At 38.1% G+C, this 15,478-nt stretch overlaps 2 protein-coding genes across 2 annotated transcripts; both read left to right on the top strand.

Moving 5' to 3' along the window:
- The first annotated feature begins 2,094 nt into the window (after window positions 1-2,094).
- On the top strand, window positions 2,095-6,577 carry LOC119491793 (extracellular calcium-sensing receptor-like). The gene is made up of 9 exons (XM_037776013.1): window positions 2,095-2,240; window positions 2,531-2,825; window positions 2,954-3,040; window positions 3,286-3,555; window positions 3,717-3,923; window positions 4,472-4,747; window positions 5,145-5,369; window positions 5,466-5,589; window positions 5,667-6,577. The coding sequence occupies exons 1-9, from the start codon at window positions 2,131-2,133 to the stop codon at window positions 6,575-6,577; spliced, it is 2,505 nt and encodes an 834-aa protein (XP_037631941.1). The 5' UTR covers window positions 2,095-2,130.
- Window positions 6,578-10,531: 3,954 nt separating this feature from the next.
- On the top strand, window positions 10,532-15,016 carry LOC119491804 (extracellular calcium-sensing receptor-like). Its single transcript, XM_037776024.1, has 9 exons — window positions 10,532-10,656; window positions 10,946-11,240; window positions 11,369-11,455; window positions 11,732-12,001; window positions 12,163-12,366; window positions 12,911-13,186; window positions 13,584-13,808; window positions 13,905-14,028; window positions 14,106-15,016. The coding sequence occupies exons 1-9, from the start codon at window positions 10,547-10,549 to the stop codon at window positions 15,014-15,016; spliced, it is 2,502 nt and encodes an 833-aa protein (XP_037631952.1). The 5' UTR covers window positions 10,532-10,546.
- Window positions 15,017-15,478: the final 462 nt, after the last annotated feature.

The raw sequence follows: 15,478 nt of genomic DNA, 5'->3' as shown, positions 1-15,478 counted from the left end.
CGTGTGAGACAGACTTGTGTCTCTGCTGGTTCCTACTACTTTCAATTTTAGTCTTGTCCCAAAAATATATATGTTAAACAAAACTTCCTGTTATTAGACATATGTTAGCAAAGCACAACACATCAATTAAAGTACATGTTCATTTGCATTAAATGTAATTTCCATTTTGGTCTCATTCACAGCTGCATGTGTCTTTGGGCGACTGTGAGCCAACATCTCAAAAAAATGTAGGTAGTCTTAAAACCCAGGGAGTAGGCCATAAATTCTCCTTTGTTTCTTCACTCGTTGCTCCAATTTGTTGCCTCACAGCAAGAGAGTCGCAGGTTCAAACCCGGCTTGGGGCCATTGTCTGTAGAGTTTGCATGTTCTCCCCATGTTAGCGTGGGTTTTCTCCGGGATCTCCGGCTTCCTCCCAAAGTCCAAAGACATGTAGGTTAGGTTAATTGTTGACTTTAAATGGTCTATAGGTGTGAATGTGAGTATGAATGGCCGTCTGTTTCTACGTGTCAGCCCTGTGATAGTCTGGCGACCTGTCCAGGGTCTAATGAGTACTTCACTAATAATTTGTAATGGAGTATTATATAGTAGATACTGATGAGTTACTAGAGAACTGACAGGGAGAACCTACATTAATGAATCATTAAATAATGATTAGTTTGTGAATATTTTTGACTTGATCATTCTGACTAATTTATTGGTCTATAAAAATAAAATTGAAATTGACTTGACTTCACCACTTTCATGACTTGTTCCTGATTAACTCTGAATCAAAAGCCATTACAAAACTAGTAACGACTCATTAATTACTGATTAGTTAAACATTACTTATTGTTTTTGTGTCCCCCCCAGTAAAGTGAGACACAATACTGAATAGTTAATGAGGAGTCCCTCATTAATTCATCATCATTACAATTGATTCCTTTAAAAAATAGGAGACAGCAGAATTCTTAACAGATGTTTTATTCATCATATTCAGACAACATATACATTACAATTCACATCCCTGAATATTATCAAGTTGAATATCATTAAAACAAAATCATCCAAAAAATTTGATTGAGAGTTACTCATTAACTAATAGTTCACTAGCATTTAGATCCTCATTCATGTTTTAAGTACGTAATCATTAACTAATCTTCTGGAAGCCATGACTATGCAATGGCCTAACATTATACAGAATAGAATTGTAAATTTTTTTGTTTTTGTATTTACTGTTATAATTATTTTCTGCCATTGAGCCTACATGGATTTGCTGCATATTTTACTTAAATGCGTCCTAAATAAGATGCTTTTATGTGTTTGAGACAGACAAAGCCAGTGTATTAATTGATGCAATATTCTACTTCATTTTAGGGGGAATAGAGTTAAGTAATCTCAAAAGTATGTGCATGCACTCACTATTAATGTGTTGATGTAAATAAGTAACAGGTTTCTGCCTGTAATCGTAGAAATACAGTTAGCCAATCTATAAAACTGGAAATTGGACATACTAATGGGGAAATCTGTCCTGCATGTTTCTGCAGAACTAATCATATCTAATACCTGCCAAGTTACTATGGGTGCCAGCCACATACAAAAATTCTCCATCAAACGAACACAGAACAAGGGAAGATGTAATATTTCACTGAGGGTCTTGGTATGCTGCTACCATCTAGTGGACATACTCTGGGCTAATTTGAGCATTTGGTGAGTTTAATGTGGTATGCTTATCACACAACAAATCACACGCAAGTTTCAGTAGAGATCAATCATAGCGGTCATCCACAACTTCAATTTGGGTTGGAAAGGTTGCTAAAATTGCCTTGGTGAGATGTAATTAAAAGTGCACAAATTAATTCCACCTCGATACAAAACCGGTCTCCAATGAAATGCATATTAGGCCCTGCCCATACTTTTGCGTATGCGCTGATGGGTGGAGTGCAAACTTAAACAATGCTACAAGTTAATAAAAGGGGTTGACACAGAGTCAGAAAAGGAGCAAACAGGAGGAAAGCCATGTGGGCATTTTTAGATATCAACCTCCTCTTACTCATGTACTCTGTGTTGTTGTATTCCTACTTTTCTTGTGCTGGAGGGAACCCTCTCCATTCCACTTCCTGCCGGTTACAGGGACAGCTTCCTCTAAATGGGATGCACAAGGCTGGAGATGTGGTTCTGGGAGGGCTGTTTAAGATCCATTTATTTTCTGTCTTTCCTGACCTGTCTTTTACCTCAGAGCCACAACAGCCACCCTGCCACGGGTCAGTATGTCAGGGAAACAACAAAATGCAGAAACTGGAAGACGCCAATCTCATTAGTAAAATGTATTTTATATGATAAGATATTACCTGGTCAGAATTACATTGTGTATTTATGCCATTTTAGACGTTTCACTTGTCTCCTCAATTTTTTTTAATTAATTAAGTATTGTAATAATTGTTGCTATTCAACTGGTTTAATTGTTTGCAAAATCTGTAATTGTGCAACATATTCATGTCAGCACAGGTAATGTATCATGGTGTAGTTTTTAACAATGATATTTTTGTGTCAGTTTTGATATTCTAGGATTCAAACAGGCCCAGACCATGGCCTTTGCTATTGATGAGATCAACAGAAATACCAACCTGCTACCTAATCTGACTCTGGGATACAGTCTTTATGACAACTGTGTCAACCTAGGAATTGGATTCCGTGCAGCGTTGTCATTAGTCAGTAGTCAAGACGAGCACTTTATATTGGACAAGACCTGTGTAGGTACCCCTCCAGTCCTTGGGATTGTGGGTGATTCTTCCTCTAGACGTTCTATTGCCATCTCCACTGTCTTAGGTTTGTACAGATTACCTATGGTAAGTTTTCCGCCATGATTCTTTTATAGTATTTTAATTTGAAATGCAATGTCAATTGTAAACATTGGACTAATCAGCCGATGAAGGATTTGAATGTTTTTAGGATGTACAGTCTGTGTCTTTCACAGGTGAGTTATTTTGCCACATGTTCGTGCCTGAGTGACCGGCAAACGTTTCCATCCTTCTTTAGGACGATCCCAAGTGATTCTTTCCAGGTGACCATTAATTGGCAAAATAAGATTGATATAAAACAAGCATGTGCACTGAAATTTTCCTTCGAAATAACATCCCTTTACTGCAATGAAAAATATGTTGTTTTTGTAATACTTGTCAAATTTTTTGCCATTGATGGAGTCGTTTGGTCTGAGATAACAAAGCTGAAAGGGACCAATTAAGCAGGTTTCCCACTGAAAGATTATTCTTGCCTGTGCATTAATCCCTCCACTCTGTATTTACTTAGGTGCGTGCTATGATTCAGATTCTCAGGCGCTTTGGCTGGACTTGGACAGGTCTGTTGGTCAGTAATGATGATTATGGACTCCACGCTGCCCGATCCTTCCAATCTGATCTGGCTCAGTCTGGTGGAGGTTGTCTGGCCTATTTAGAAGTTTTGCCCTGGGGCAAGGACCCAGCTGAACTAAGGAGAATTGTGGATTTGATGAGGAAATCTACAGCTCGTGTGGTCATTGTCTTTGCACATCAGAGTCACGTGATTAACCTCATGGAAGAGGTGTGGCTTCAATTATAGCTTAATTATATGTTTATATAATTCTACAACTTAATGTTTTGATTGTCTGAAATAAAAGGGTTTTACATGTGTTTGAATGAGACAAGACATCAATCGTGTCATGACAGTATGAATTTATATATTTTATATAATGCAATGCACAGGTGGTGAGGCAGAATGTGACAGGCCTGCAGTGGATGGCCAGTGAAGCCTGGACTGCAGCTACTGTGCTCCAGACCCCCCACCTCATGCCGTACCTGAGTGGAACACTGGGCATTGCCATCCGTCGAGGAGAAATACCAGGATTCAGGGACTTCCTGTTAAGAATACGTCCTGACATGCAACACAAAGACCTCTATGGAAATAATGTGGTGAGTTTAAGTGGAGGCACCCCAGGTGTATAGGTTAAAACATTTAACTAATATATATTGCCAGGAAACTTCCACAGTTGATAACTTATATTAGGACAATTATTTTTTTATTAAAAGTTTTCTGAAATTTTATGTTTAAATCTGAACATTGGATAATGCTATGTTCAAAATTGTTCTTTCATTTTGTTGACATATTAGAGGCAAAGGTCTTTACATAACTAATTTTTGAGAAAACGGTCTTTAGGGGTATGTAATATAAAATTCAATACATTTTGAAGACACTCCTGCTGAATTGGGTTAAAAATCTAAGATAACACCATGAAACTTCCCCAGTTGATTACTTACACTAAGACAATTATTTTTTATGTTACTTTTTTTCAAAAATGTTATGTTTAAATATGCAAATGAGGGCATTATCTAATGATAACTTTTGGTGAATTTAGCAGAAATCTACAGACAGATATAGACAAAGTGTAGTAATCTGGTATTTGTAAGAATAATACAGTATGATGTCATCATGTATAACACAAAGTTTTTAATACATTCAGGTAAATCAGTTTTGGGAATACACATTTCAGTGTAGATTTGCACCACCTCCAGCAGGTTGGGTGGAGGCTGGGGGAGAACTATGCACTGGACAGGAAGATCTAGAGAGTGTGGAGACTGAGTTCTTGGACATTTCAAACCTCAGGCCAGAGTATAACGTGTACAAGGCTGTGTATGCTCTGGCGTATGCTCTTGATGACATGCTGCGCTGTGTGCCAGGGAGAGGGCCTTTCAGCGGACACAGCTGTACCAGATTGCAAAGACTGGAGCTATGGCAGGTGGGATATCAGTTTACACTCCACTTGTTCATGTGACTAAATCCTATGCTATCTTGTAGAGTAACATTTCAGGTATAGGATTAAATACAAAGCTATGAGATTACTAATCTTAAAGTGCATAGCAGATAGCTGAAAGGATTCCCCCTACCACAAAGTAACAGCATTGGATAATATTATCAGGTCAGAGTATATTCACACTGGGTATACAGTAATATCAGTGACTTAAATTAAATGGAAATCCTTTGTTGGAATTGTTAATATCTTCATATGTTCATAGGTGTAGTAGACAGGTTGATTATTGAATACTAGATATCACTGTGTTCACCGTGGTCATATAGAATTGATTTTTCATCTGTCCTTTTTGATTTTCCTCCATCCGTTATTCTGATATTCTTAGCTTGTGTATTACTTGGAAAAGGTCAACTTCACCGCACCATTTGGTGATCAAGTATCATTTGATGAGAATGGTGATGCATTACCAATATATGATGTCATGAACTGGCTGTGGCTCCCTGATGGACGAACTAAAGTTGAGAGTGTGGGCGAGGTCAAAGAGTCAGCCAAAGGTGAAGAACTCACACTTGATGAAGACAAAATCTTCTGGAACTTTGAATCCAAAGAGGTCGCTTCTGATTTTTCAGACACCTATTTTGTGTACCATGCATGACTCATTATAATTATTTGACTCAATAACAGATGTGTATTTTTCTCCCTACAGCCACCCCGGTCAGTGTGCAGTGAGAGCTGTCCTCCAGGTACCCGAATGGCCAGAAAGAAGGGGCAACCTGAGTGCTGTTTTGACTGTATCCCTTGTTCTGAGGGAAAGATCAGCAATAAGACTGGTTGGTATTCAGTTTTAAATATTGCAGTTTGGAGATATAATGAATCATTAATCTTAACACTATCAATGTTTTCTTAGACTCCATGGAGTGCACCAGTTGTCCAGAGGACTTCTGGTCCAGCCCCCAGCGTGACCACTGTGTTCCTAAGAAAATAGAGTTCCTCTCCTATCAAGAGCCTCTGGGTATCTTCCTGACAGCCACCACATTGTTGGGCACATTCATCTGTGCTGTTGTCTTGGGCATCTCCATCTATCATCGCAGCACCCCTATAATACGCGCCAACAATTCAGAACTGAGTTTCCAGCTATTGATATCACTTAAATTATGTTTCCTTTGCTCACTGTTGTTTATCGGCCGTCCCAGGATGTGGACATGCCAGCTGAGACATGCAGCATTTGGGATCAGCTTTGTACTTTGTGTCTCATGCATCCTGGTGAAAACCATGGTGGTTCTGGCTGTGTTCAAGGCCTCCAAACCAGGAGGTGGAGCCAGTCTCAAGTGGTTTGGTGCTGTGCAGCAGAGAGGGACAGTTATGGTTCTGACTTCTATCCAGGCAGCAATCTGCACTGCTTGGCTTGTCTCTGCTTCACCAGCTCCTCATAAAAACACTCAATACCACAATGACAAGATAGTTTATGAGTGCGTAGTCGGATCCACAGTTGGTTTTGCAGTGTTACTGGGTTACATTGGCTTACTGGCCATCCTCAGCTTCCTTCTAGCATTCATGGCGAGGAATCTTCCAGATAGTTTCAATGAGGCCAAGCTCATCACTTTCAGCATGCTGATATTCTGTGCTGTGTGGGTGGCCTTTGTCCCCGCTTATGTCAGCTCACCAGGCAAATATGCAGATGCAGTGGAGGTATTCGCCATCCTGGCCTCCAGTTTTGGCCTCTTGGTTGCACTGTTTGGACCCAAATGTTACATAATCCTGCTGAGACCAGAGAGGAACACAAAGAAAGCAATTATGGCTCGGGGCATTGAGTCATAAAACATTCAGACAGAATTAATATTTTTATCTATACAATACAAACATAAAGGCAGAAAAATGTGTTGGTAGTAATAGCAATGTTATTAGTAATTGAGAAAGTAGGATCATTTAGCGTTATTGCATAGAGCAGATTAATCATCAATCAATAATTAATATCAGAATATGTATGTATCGTAAAATGTGAAGTGGAGTGGTGACACTCAGCTTCAAATATCACAAACAATTAGTTTTAATATCAGAATTTACCCAGGTGCCACCCCATTCTATAAAAATAAGGAAACATTTAAAATTTTATATAAATCAATTGAGTCTCATAATCTCAGGGTTGCTACGGAGTTCGTGGGCATGGTGAACAGCGATTCAAATTGTTTATTTACACAAACAAATCAAATAACCAAGTTCTTTATAAAATTAAATGTTTATTTGACTAACTACATGACTAAACTACTAATAGGGGATAATTGAATGAATCATTAAACAAAAGGAAAAAGGAATAAATTGAATAAAGGATAATTGAAGGATTACTGTGAATACAATGTTGAACATTTATGGATAAAAAAAAATTAAATGTTACCAGGTCAATTGAGTGACTGATATCTTTCTTTTTGGAATTTGTTGTTTGATGTTTGCCTATCAATTCAATTTAGTTTTGGTATTAATGCATCATTCAGCAGCAGATAATATAAGAACCATCGAGGAAGATTGTGAAGCAGTTTCATATTATAAATTTAAGCGTGGTCTAATTTACGTTTAGAATTTATTGATTGATTTCCTAATTCTTCTTGTATCTAATATTAACTATTAATTTCTTAAAATTACCTTATTTAATAAATTACTATAAATGTGTTCATTAGTCTAATCGTCAAACACTTTCACTTCTGAAAATGTATTTATATATCACCTTTGATGAGTAGATTGGTGGATTGTGCTGTATGGAGTGGCTTGAGGGGTCTCTCAGATCAAAATGTCCTTTATTTAAATTCGTTCTTTCAGGCAAGCAGCCCGTGTCCCCGGTTGTGTTATTTATTTTCTTTCACATAATTAATTATTCCATATTTAACATCTTGTCTTCATCTGCAGTAGAAAGATGTTAAACATTTTTAGGATATAAACCACTGAATAAAACTTGATCAATTCAATTAAAAGGAATTAACCAATTATACAACACAGATAAACCTTGTTATCAAAACATGTAGCTATACAAACACTACAGAGAAAGGCCTATACATGTTGATAAATATGTGCGCTTTTTACACAGTAAATGAAGAGATAAGATTAATTTCAGAGCATATCAAACAGCCATCCAGTGTGGGTGAGAGCAACCGAGAAGAGGGAGCGGTTGCTCTGAAAAAGACAGACTGCTGGGTTTATGAGACTGTGAGCTTTGATGAGATAAAAGTTACCAACATAACATGAAACTAAAGGAAATGTAAGCAGAGTTAATTATCATGAACTTAATTCTATATGTTCTAAGCATATTTAACAAAATTAGTCAATTTATATATGGCTCACAATCAACATTAAAAGTTGTAATATATTTCAACTAGATTAAAATATATATATCAGATATAAGATTAACTGAAGCATTAGTGTGCACCTGAATTTCTGTTTAAGATCTCTGGGGACGTATAATATACACACGTAAAAAGATTTATGTAGCAGGATCTCATCAAGTGATTAATATAAAGGAAATGTTTTATCTACAGCTTATGATTAACTACTTATCAGCATGAGTATTTGAGTTATCTAAATTAAAAATTAGTGAAACTAGATAAATTTACCTAAACCAACTGAGTCACAAATGTGGATTTCCAAAAGAAAGCAGGGAGAGGACAGACGTGTGAGATAGACTTGTGTCTCTGCTGGTTCCTACTACTTTCAATTTTAGTCTTGTCCCAAAAATGTATATGTTAAAAAAAACTTCCTGTTATTAAACATGTTAGCAAAGCACAACACATCAATTAAAGTACATGTTCATTTGCATTAAATGTCATTTCCATTTTGGTCTCATTCACAGCTGCATGTGTCTTTGGGTGACTGTGAGCCAACATCTCAAAGGAATGTAGGTAGTCTTAAAACCCAGGGAGTAGGCCATAAATTCTCCTTTGTTTCTTCACTCGTTGCTCCAATTTGTTGCCTCACAGCAAGAGAGTCGCAGGTTCAAACCCGGCTTGGGGCCATTGTCTGTGGAGTTTGCATGTTCTCCCCATGTTAGCGTGGGTTTTCTCCGGGATCTCCGGCTTCCTCCCAAAGTCCAAAGACATGTAGGTTAGGTTAATTGTTGACTCTAAATGGTCTATAGGTGTGAATGTGAGTATGAATGTCTGTATGTTTCTACGTGTCAGCCCTGTTATAGTCTGGCGACCTGTCCAGGGTCTAATGAGTACTTCACTAATAATTTGTAATGGAGTATTATATAGTAGATAATGATGAGATACTAGAGAACTGACAGGGAGAACCTATATTAATGAATCATTAAATAATGATTAGTTTGTGAATATTTTTGACTTGATCATTCTGACTATTTTATTGGTCTATAAAAATGCAATTGAAATTGACTTGACTTCACCACTTTCATGACTTGTTCCTGATTAACTCTGAATCAAAAGTCATTACAAAACTAGTAACGACTCATTAATTACTGATTAGTTAAACATTACTTATTGTTTTTGTGTCCCCCCCAGTAAAGTGAGACACAATACTGAATAGTTAGTGAGGAGTCCCTCATTAATTCATCATCATTACAATTGATTCCTTTAAAAAATAGGAGACAGCAGAATTCTTAACAGATGTTTTATTCATCATATTCAGACAACATATACATTACAATTCACATCCCTGAATATTATCAAGTTGAATATCATTAAAACAAAATCATCCAAAAAATTTGATTGAGAGTTACTCATTAACTAATAGTTCACTAGCATTTAGATCCTCATTCATGTTTTAAGTACGTAATCATTAACTAATCTTCTGGAAGCCATGACTATGCAATGGCCTAACAGTATACAGAATCGAATTGTACATTTTTTTGTTTTTGTATTTACTGTTATAATTATTTTCTGCCATTAAGCCTGCATGGATTTGCTGGATGTTTTACTTAAATATGTCCTAAATAAGATGCTTTTATGTGTTTGAGTCAGACAAAGCCAGTGTTTTATTTAATGCAATATTCTGCTACATTTTAGGGGGAATAGAGTTAAGTTATGTCATCCTGCCTGGAAAAGTATGTGCATGCACTCACTATCAATGTGTTAACAGGTTTCTGCCTGTAATCGTAGAACTACAGTTAGCAGATCTATACAATTGCAAATTAGACAGGCTGATGGGGAAATCTGTCCTGCCCACATGTTTCTGCAGAACTGATCATATCTAATACCTGCCAAGTTACTATTGGTTGCCAGCCACATACAATAACCCTCCATCAAACAAACACAGAGCAAGGGAAGATGTAATATTTCACTGAGGATCTTAGTATGCTGCTACCATCTAGTGGACATACTTGGGGCTAATTTGAGCATTTGGTGAGTTTAATTCAGTATGCTTATCACACAACAAATCACACTCAAGTTTCAGTATAGATCAATCATAGCGGTCATCCACAACTTCAATTTGGGTTGGAAAGGTTTCAAAAGTTGCCTTGGTGAGATGTAATTAAAAGTGCACAAAATGAATTCCACCTCAATACAAAATCAGTCTCTAATGAAATGTATATTAGGCCCTGCCCTGACTTTTGCGTATGCGCTGATGGGTGGTGTGCAAGATTAAACAATGCTACAAGTCAATAAAAGGGGTTGACACTGAGTCAGAAAAGGAGTAAACAGGAGGAAAGCCATGTGGGCATTTTTAGATATCAACCTCCTATTGCTCATGTACTCTGTGTTGTTGTATTCCTACTTTTCTTGTGCTGGAGGGAACCCTCTGCATTCCACCTCCTGCTGGTTACAGGGACAGTTTCATCTAAATGGGATGCACAAGGCTGGAGATGTGGTTCTGGGAGGGCTGTTTCAGATCAACTTCTTTTCTGTCTTTCCTGACCTGTCTTTTACCTCAGAGCCACAACAGCCAACCTGCCACAGGTCAGTATGTCAGGGAAACAACAAAATGCAGAAACTGGAAGAAGCTAATTCCATTAGTAAAATGTATTTTATATGATAAGATATTACCCAGTCAGAATTACATTGTGTATTCATGCCATTTTAGACATATCACTTGTCTCCTCTATTTTTTTTTTAACCAAGTATTGTAATAATTGTTGCTATTCAACTGGCTTAATTGTTTTCAAAATCTGTAACTGTGCAACACATTAATGTCAGCACAGGTTACTGTGTCATGTTGAATTTTCCAACAATGGTATTTTTCTGTTAGTTTTGATGTTCTAGGATTCAGACAGGCCCAGACCATGGCCTTTGCTATTGATGAGATCAACAGAAACTCCAACCTGCTACCTAATGTGACTCTTGGATACAGTCTTAATGACAACTGCAACAACCTAGGAATTGGATTCCGCGCAGCGTTGTCATTAGCCAGTGGTCCAGAGGAGCAGTTTATATTGGACAAGACCTGTGTAGGAACCCCTCCAGTCCTTGGTATTGTGGGTGATACTTTCTCTAGAGGTTCTATTGCCATCTCCGCTGTCTTAGGTTTGTACAGATTACCTATGGTAAGTTTTCCACCATGATTCTTGTAAAGTATTTTAATTTTAAATGGAATGTCAATTGTTAACATTGGATTAATCAGCCAATGAAGGATTTGAATGTTTTTAGGATGTACAGTCTGTGTCTTTCACAGGTGAGTTATTTTGCCACATGTTCGTGCCTGAGTGACCGGCAAAAGTTTCCATCCTTCTTTAGGACGATCCCAAGTGATGCTTTCCAGGTGACCATCAATCGGCAAAATAAGAATGCATTAAAAAAAAGCATGTGCACTGAAACATTCCTTTGAAATAACATCCCTTTACTGCAATGAAAAATATGTTGTTTTTTTGTAAAACTTGTCAGATTGTTTGTGCCATTGATGGAGTCGTTTGGTCTCAGATAACAAAGCTGAAAGGCACCAATTAAACATGGTCAATTGTGGAATCTGTTTATCAGGTTTCCCACTGAGAGATTATTCTTGCCTGTGCGTTAATCCCTCCACTCTGTATTTACTTAGGTGCGTGCTATGATTCAGATTCTCAGGCGCTTTGGCTGGACTTGGGCTGGTCTGCTGATCAGTAATGATGATTATGGACTCCACGCTGCACGATCCTTCCAATCTGATCTGGCTCAGTCTGGTGGAGGTTGTCTGGCCTATTTAGAAGTTTTGCCCTGGGACAAAGACCCAGCTGAACTAAGGAGAATTGTGGATTTGATGAGGAAATCTACAGCTCGTGTGGTCATTGTTTTTGCACATCAGAGTCACGTGATTAACCTCATGGAAGAGGTGTGGCTTCAATTATAGCTTAATTATATGTTTATATAATTCTACAATTTAATGTTTTGATTGTCTGAAATAAAAGGGTTTTACATGTGTTTGAATGAGACAAGACATCAATCGTGTCATGACAGTATGAATTTATATATTTTATATAATGCAATGCACAGGTGGTGAGGCAGAATGTGACAGGCCTGCAGTGGATGGCCAGTGAAGCCTGGACTGCAGCTACTGTACTCCAGACCCCCCACCTCATGCCGTACCTCAGTGGAACACTGGGCATTGCCATCCGTCGAGGAGAAATACCAGGACTCAGGGACTTCCTGTTAAGAATACGTCCTGACATACAACAGAACAGCCGCGGAAATAACGTGGTGAGTTTAAGTGGAGGCACCCCAGGTGTATAGCTTAAAACATTTAACTAATATATATTGCCAGGAAACTTCCCCAGTTGATAACTTATATTAGGACAATTATTTTTTTATTACAAGTTTTCTGAAATTTTATGTTTAAATCTGAACATTGGATAATGCTAAGTTCAAAATTGTTGTTTCATTTTGTTGACATATTAGAGGCAAAGGTCTTTACATAACTCATTTTGAGAAAACGGTCTTTAAGGATATGTATTATAAAATTCAATACATTTTGAAGACACTCCTGCTGAATTGGGTTAAAAATCTAAGATAACACCATGAAACCTCCCCAGTTGATAACTTATACTAAGAAAATTATTTTTTATATTACTTGTTTTCTGAAATGGTATGTTTAAATATGCAAATGAGGCATTATCTAATGATAACGTTTGGTGAATTTAGCAGAAATCTACAGACAGATATAGACAAAGTGTAGTAATCTGGTATTCGTAAGAATAATAGAGTATGATGTCATCATGTATAACAAAGTTTTTAATACATTCAGGTAAATCAGTTTTGGGAATACACATTTCAGTGTAGATTTGCACCACCACCAGCAGGTTGGGTGGAGGCTGGGGGAGTACTATGCACTGGACAGGAAGATCTAGAGAGTGTGGAGACTGAGTTCTTGGACATTTCAAACCTCAGGCCAGAGTATAACGTGTACAAGGCTGTGTATGCTCTGGCGTATGCTCTTGATGACATGCTGCGCTGTGTGCCAGGGAGAGGGCCTTTCAGCGGACACAGCTGTGCCAGATTGCAAAGACTGGAGCTATGGCAGGTGGGATATCAGTTTACACTCCACCTGTTCATGTGACTAAATCCTATGTTATCTTGTGGAGTAACATTTCAGGTATAGGATTAAATACAAATCTATGAGATTACTAATCTTAAAGTGCAGAGCAGATAGCTGAAACAATTCCCCCTACAACAAAGTGACAGCATTGGATAATATTATCAGGTCAGAGTATATTGTCACTGGGTATACAGTAATATCAGTGACTTCAAATTAATGGAAATGCTTTGTTGGAATTGTTAATATCTTCATATGTTCATAGGTGCAGTAGACAGGTTGATTATTGAATACTAGATACCACTGTTTTCACCGTGGTCATATAGAATTGAGTTTTCATCTGTCCTTTTTGATTTTCCTCTATCCGTTATTCTGATATTCTTAGCTTGTGTATTACTTGGAAAAGGTCAACTTCACCACACCATTTGGTGATCAAGTGTCATTTGATGAGAATGGTGATGCCTTACCAATATATGATGTCATGAACTGGCTATGGCTCCCTGATGGACGAACTAAAGTTGAGAGTGTGGGCGAGGTCAAAGAGTCAGCCAAAGGTGAAGAACTCACACTTGATGAAGACAAAATCTTCTGGAACTTTGAATCCAAAGAGGTTGCTTCTGATTTTTTAGACACCTATTTTGTGTACCATGCATGACTCATTATAGTTATTTGACTCAATAACAGATGTGTATTTTTCTCCCTACAGCCACCCCGGTCAGTGTGCAGTGAGAGCTGTCCTCCAGGTGCCCGAATGGCCAGAAAGAAGGGGCAACCTGAGTGCTGTTTTGACTGCATCCCTTGTTCTGAGGGAAAGATCAGCAATAAGACTGGTTGGTATTCAGTTTTAAACATTGCAGTTTAGGGATATAATTAAGCATTAATCTTAACACTATCAATGTTTTCTTAGACTCCATGGAGTGTACAAGTTGTCCAGAGGACTTCTGGTCCAGCCCCAAGCATGACCACTGTGTTCCTAAGAAAATAGAGTTCCTCTCCTATCAAGAGCCTCTAGGTATCTTCCTGACAGCCACCACATTGTTGGGCACATTCATCTGTGCTGTTGTCTTGGGCATCTCCATCTATCATCGCAGCACCCCTATAGTACGCGCCAACAATTCAGAACTGAGTTTCCATCTATTGATATCACTTAAATTATGTTTCCTCTGCTCACTGTTGTTTATCGGCCATCCCAGGATGTGGACATGCCAACTGAGACATGCAGCATTTGGGATCAGCTTTGTACTTTGTGTCTCATGCATCCTGGTGAAAACCATGGTGGTTCTGGCTGTGTTCAAGGCCTCCAAACCAGGAGGTGGAGCCAGTCTCAAGTGGTTTGGTGCTCTGCAGCAGAGAGGGACAGTTATGGTTCTGACTTCTATCCAGGCAGCAATCTGCACTGCTTGGCTTGTCTCTGCTTCACCAGCTCCTCATAAAAATACTCAATACTACAATGACAAGATAGTTTATGAGTGTGTAGTCGGATCCACAGTTGGTTTTGCAGTGTTACTGGGTTACATTGGCTTACTGGCTATCCTCAGCTTCCTGCTAGCATTCATGGCAAGGAATCTTCCAGATAGTTTCAATGAGGCCAAGCTCATCACTTTCAGCATGCTGATCTTCTGTGCAGTGTGGGTGGCCTTTGTCCCCGCTTATATTAGCTCACCAGGCAAATATGCAGATGCAGTGGAGGTATTCGCCATCCTGGCCTCCAGTTTTGGTCTCTTGGTGGCACTGTTTGGACCCAAATGTTACATAATCCTGCTGAGACCAGAGAGGAACACAAAGAAAGCAATCATGGCTCGGGGCATTGAGTCATAAAACATTCAGACAGAATTAATATTTTCATCTATACAATACAAACATAAAGGCAGAAAAATGTGTTGGTAGTAATAGCAATGTTATTAGTAATTGAGAAAGTAGGATCATTTAGCGTTATTGCATTGAGCAGATTAATCATCAATCAATAATTAATATCAGAATATGTATGTATCGTAAAATGTGAAGGGGAGTGGTGACACTCAGCTTCAAATATCACAAACAATTAGTTTTAATATCAGAATTTACCCAGGTGCCACCCCATTCTTTAAAAATAAGTACAAATTTAAAATGTTATATAAATCAATTGAGTCTCATAATCTCAGGGTTGCTACGGAGTTCTTGGGCATGGTGAACAGCGATTCAAATTGTTTATTTACTCAAACAAATCAAATAACAAAGTTCTTTATCAAATTAAATGTTTATTTGACTAACTACATGACTAAACTACTAATAGGGGATAAT

The sequence above is a fragment of the Sebastes umbrosus genome, chromosome 7 (assembly GCF_015220745.1).
Source record: "Sebastes umbrosus isolate fSebUmb1 chromosome 7, fSebUmb1.pri, whole genome shotgun sequence".
Lineage (NCBI taxonomy): Eukaryota > Metazoa > Chordata > Actinopteri > Perciformes > Sebastidae > Sebastes > Sebastes umbrosus.
The sequence above is the reverse complement of the archived record's forward strand: the minus strand, read 5'-3'. Positions and strand labels throughout refer to the sequence as shown.

Bases quoted from the DNA above. Each gene is read 5' to 3' on its own strand.
- LOC119491793 (XM_037776013.1), top strand. From the start codon at position 2,131: ATGCACAAGGCTGGAGATGTGGTTCTGGGAGGGCTGTTTAAGATCCAT. The intron at 3,556-3,716 runs GTGTGGCTTCAA...TGCAATGCACAG, and splicing joins TGATTAACCTCATGGAAGAG to GTGGTGAGGCAGAATGTGAC. The intron at 4,748-5,144 runs GTGGGATATCAG...TGATATTCTTAG, and splicing joins AAAGACTGGAGCTATGGCAG to CTTGTGTATTACTTGGAAAA.
- LOC119491804 (XM_037776024.1), top strand. From the start codon at position 10,547: ATGCACAAGGCTGGAGATGTGGTTCTGGGAGGGCTGTTTCAGATCAAC. The intron at 10,657-10,945 runs GTCAGTATGTCA...TTTTTCTGTTAG, and splicing joins CAACAGCCAACCTGCCACAG to TTTTGATGTTCTAGGATTCA. The intron at 13,187-13,583 runs GTGGGATATCAG...TGATATTCTTAG, and splicing joins AAAGACTGGAGCTATGGCAG to CTTGTGTATTACTTGGAAAA.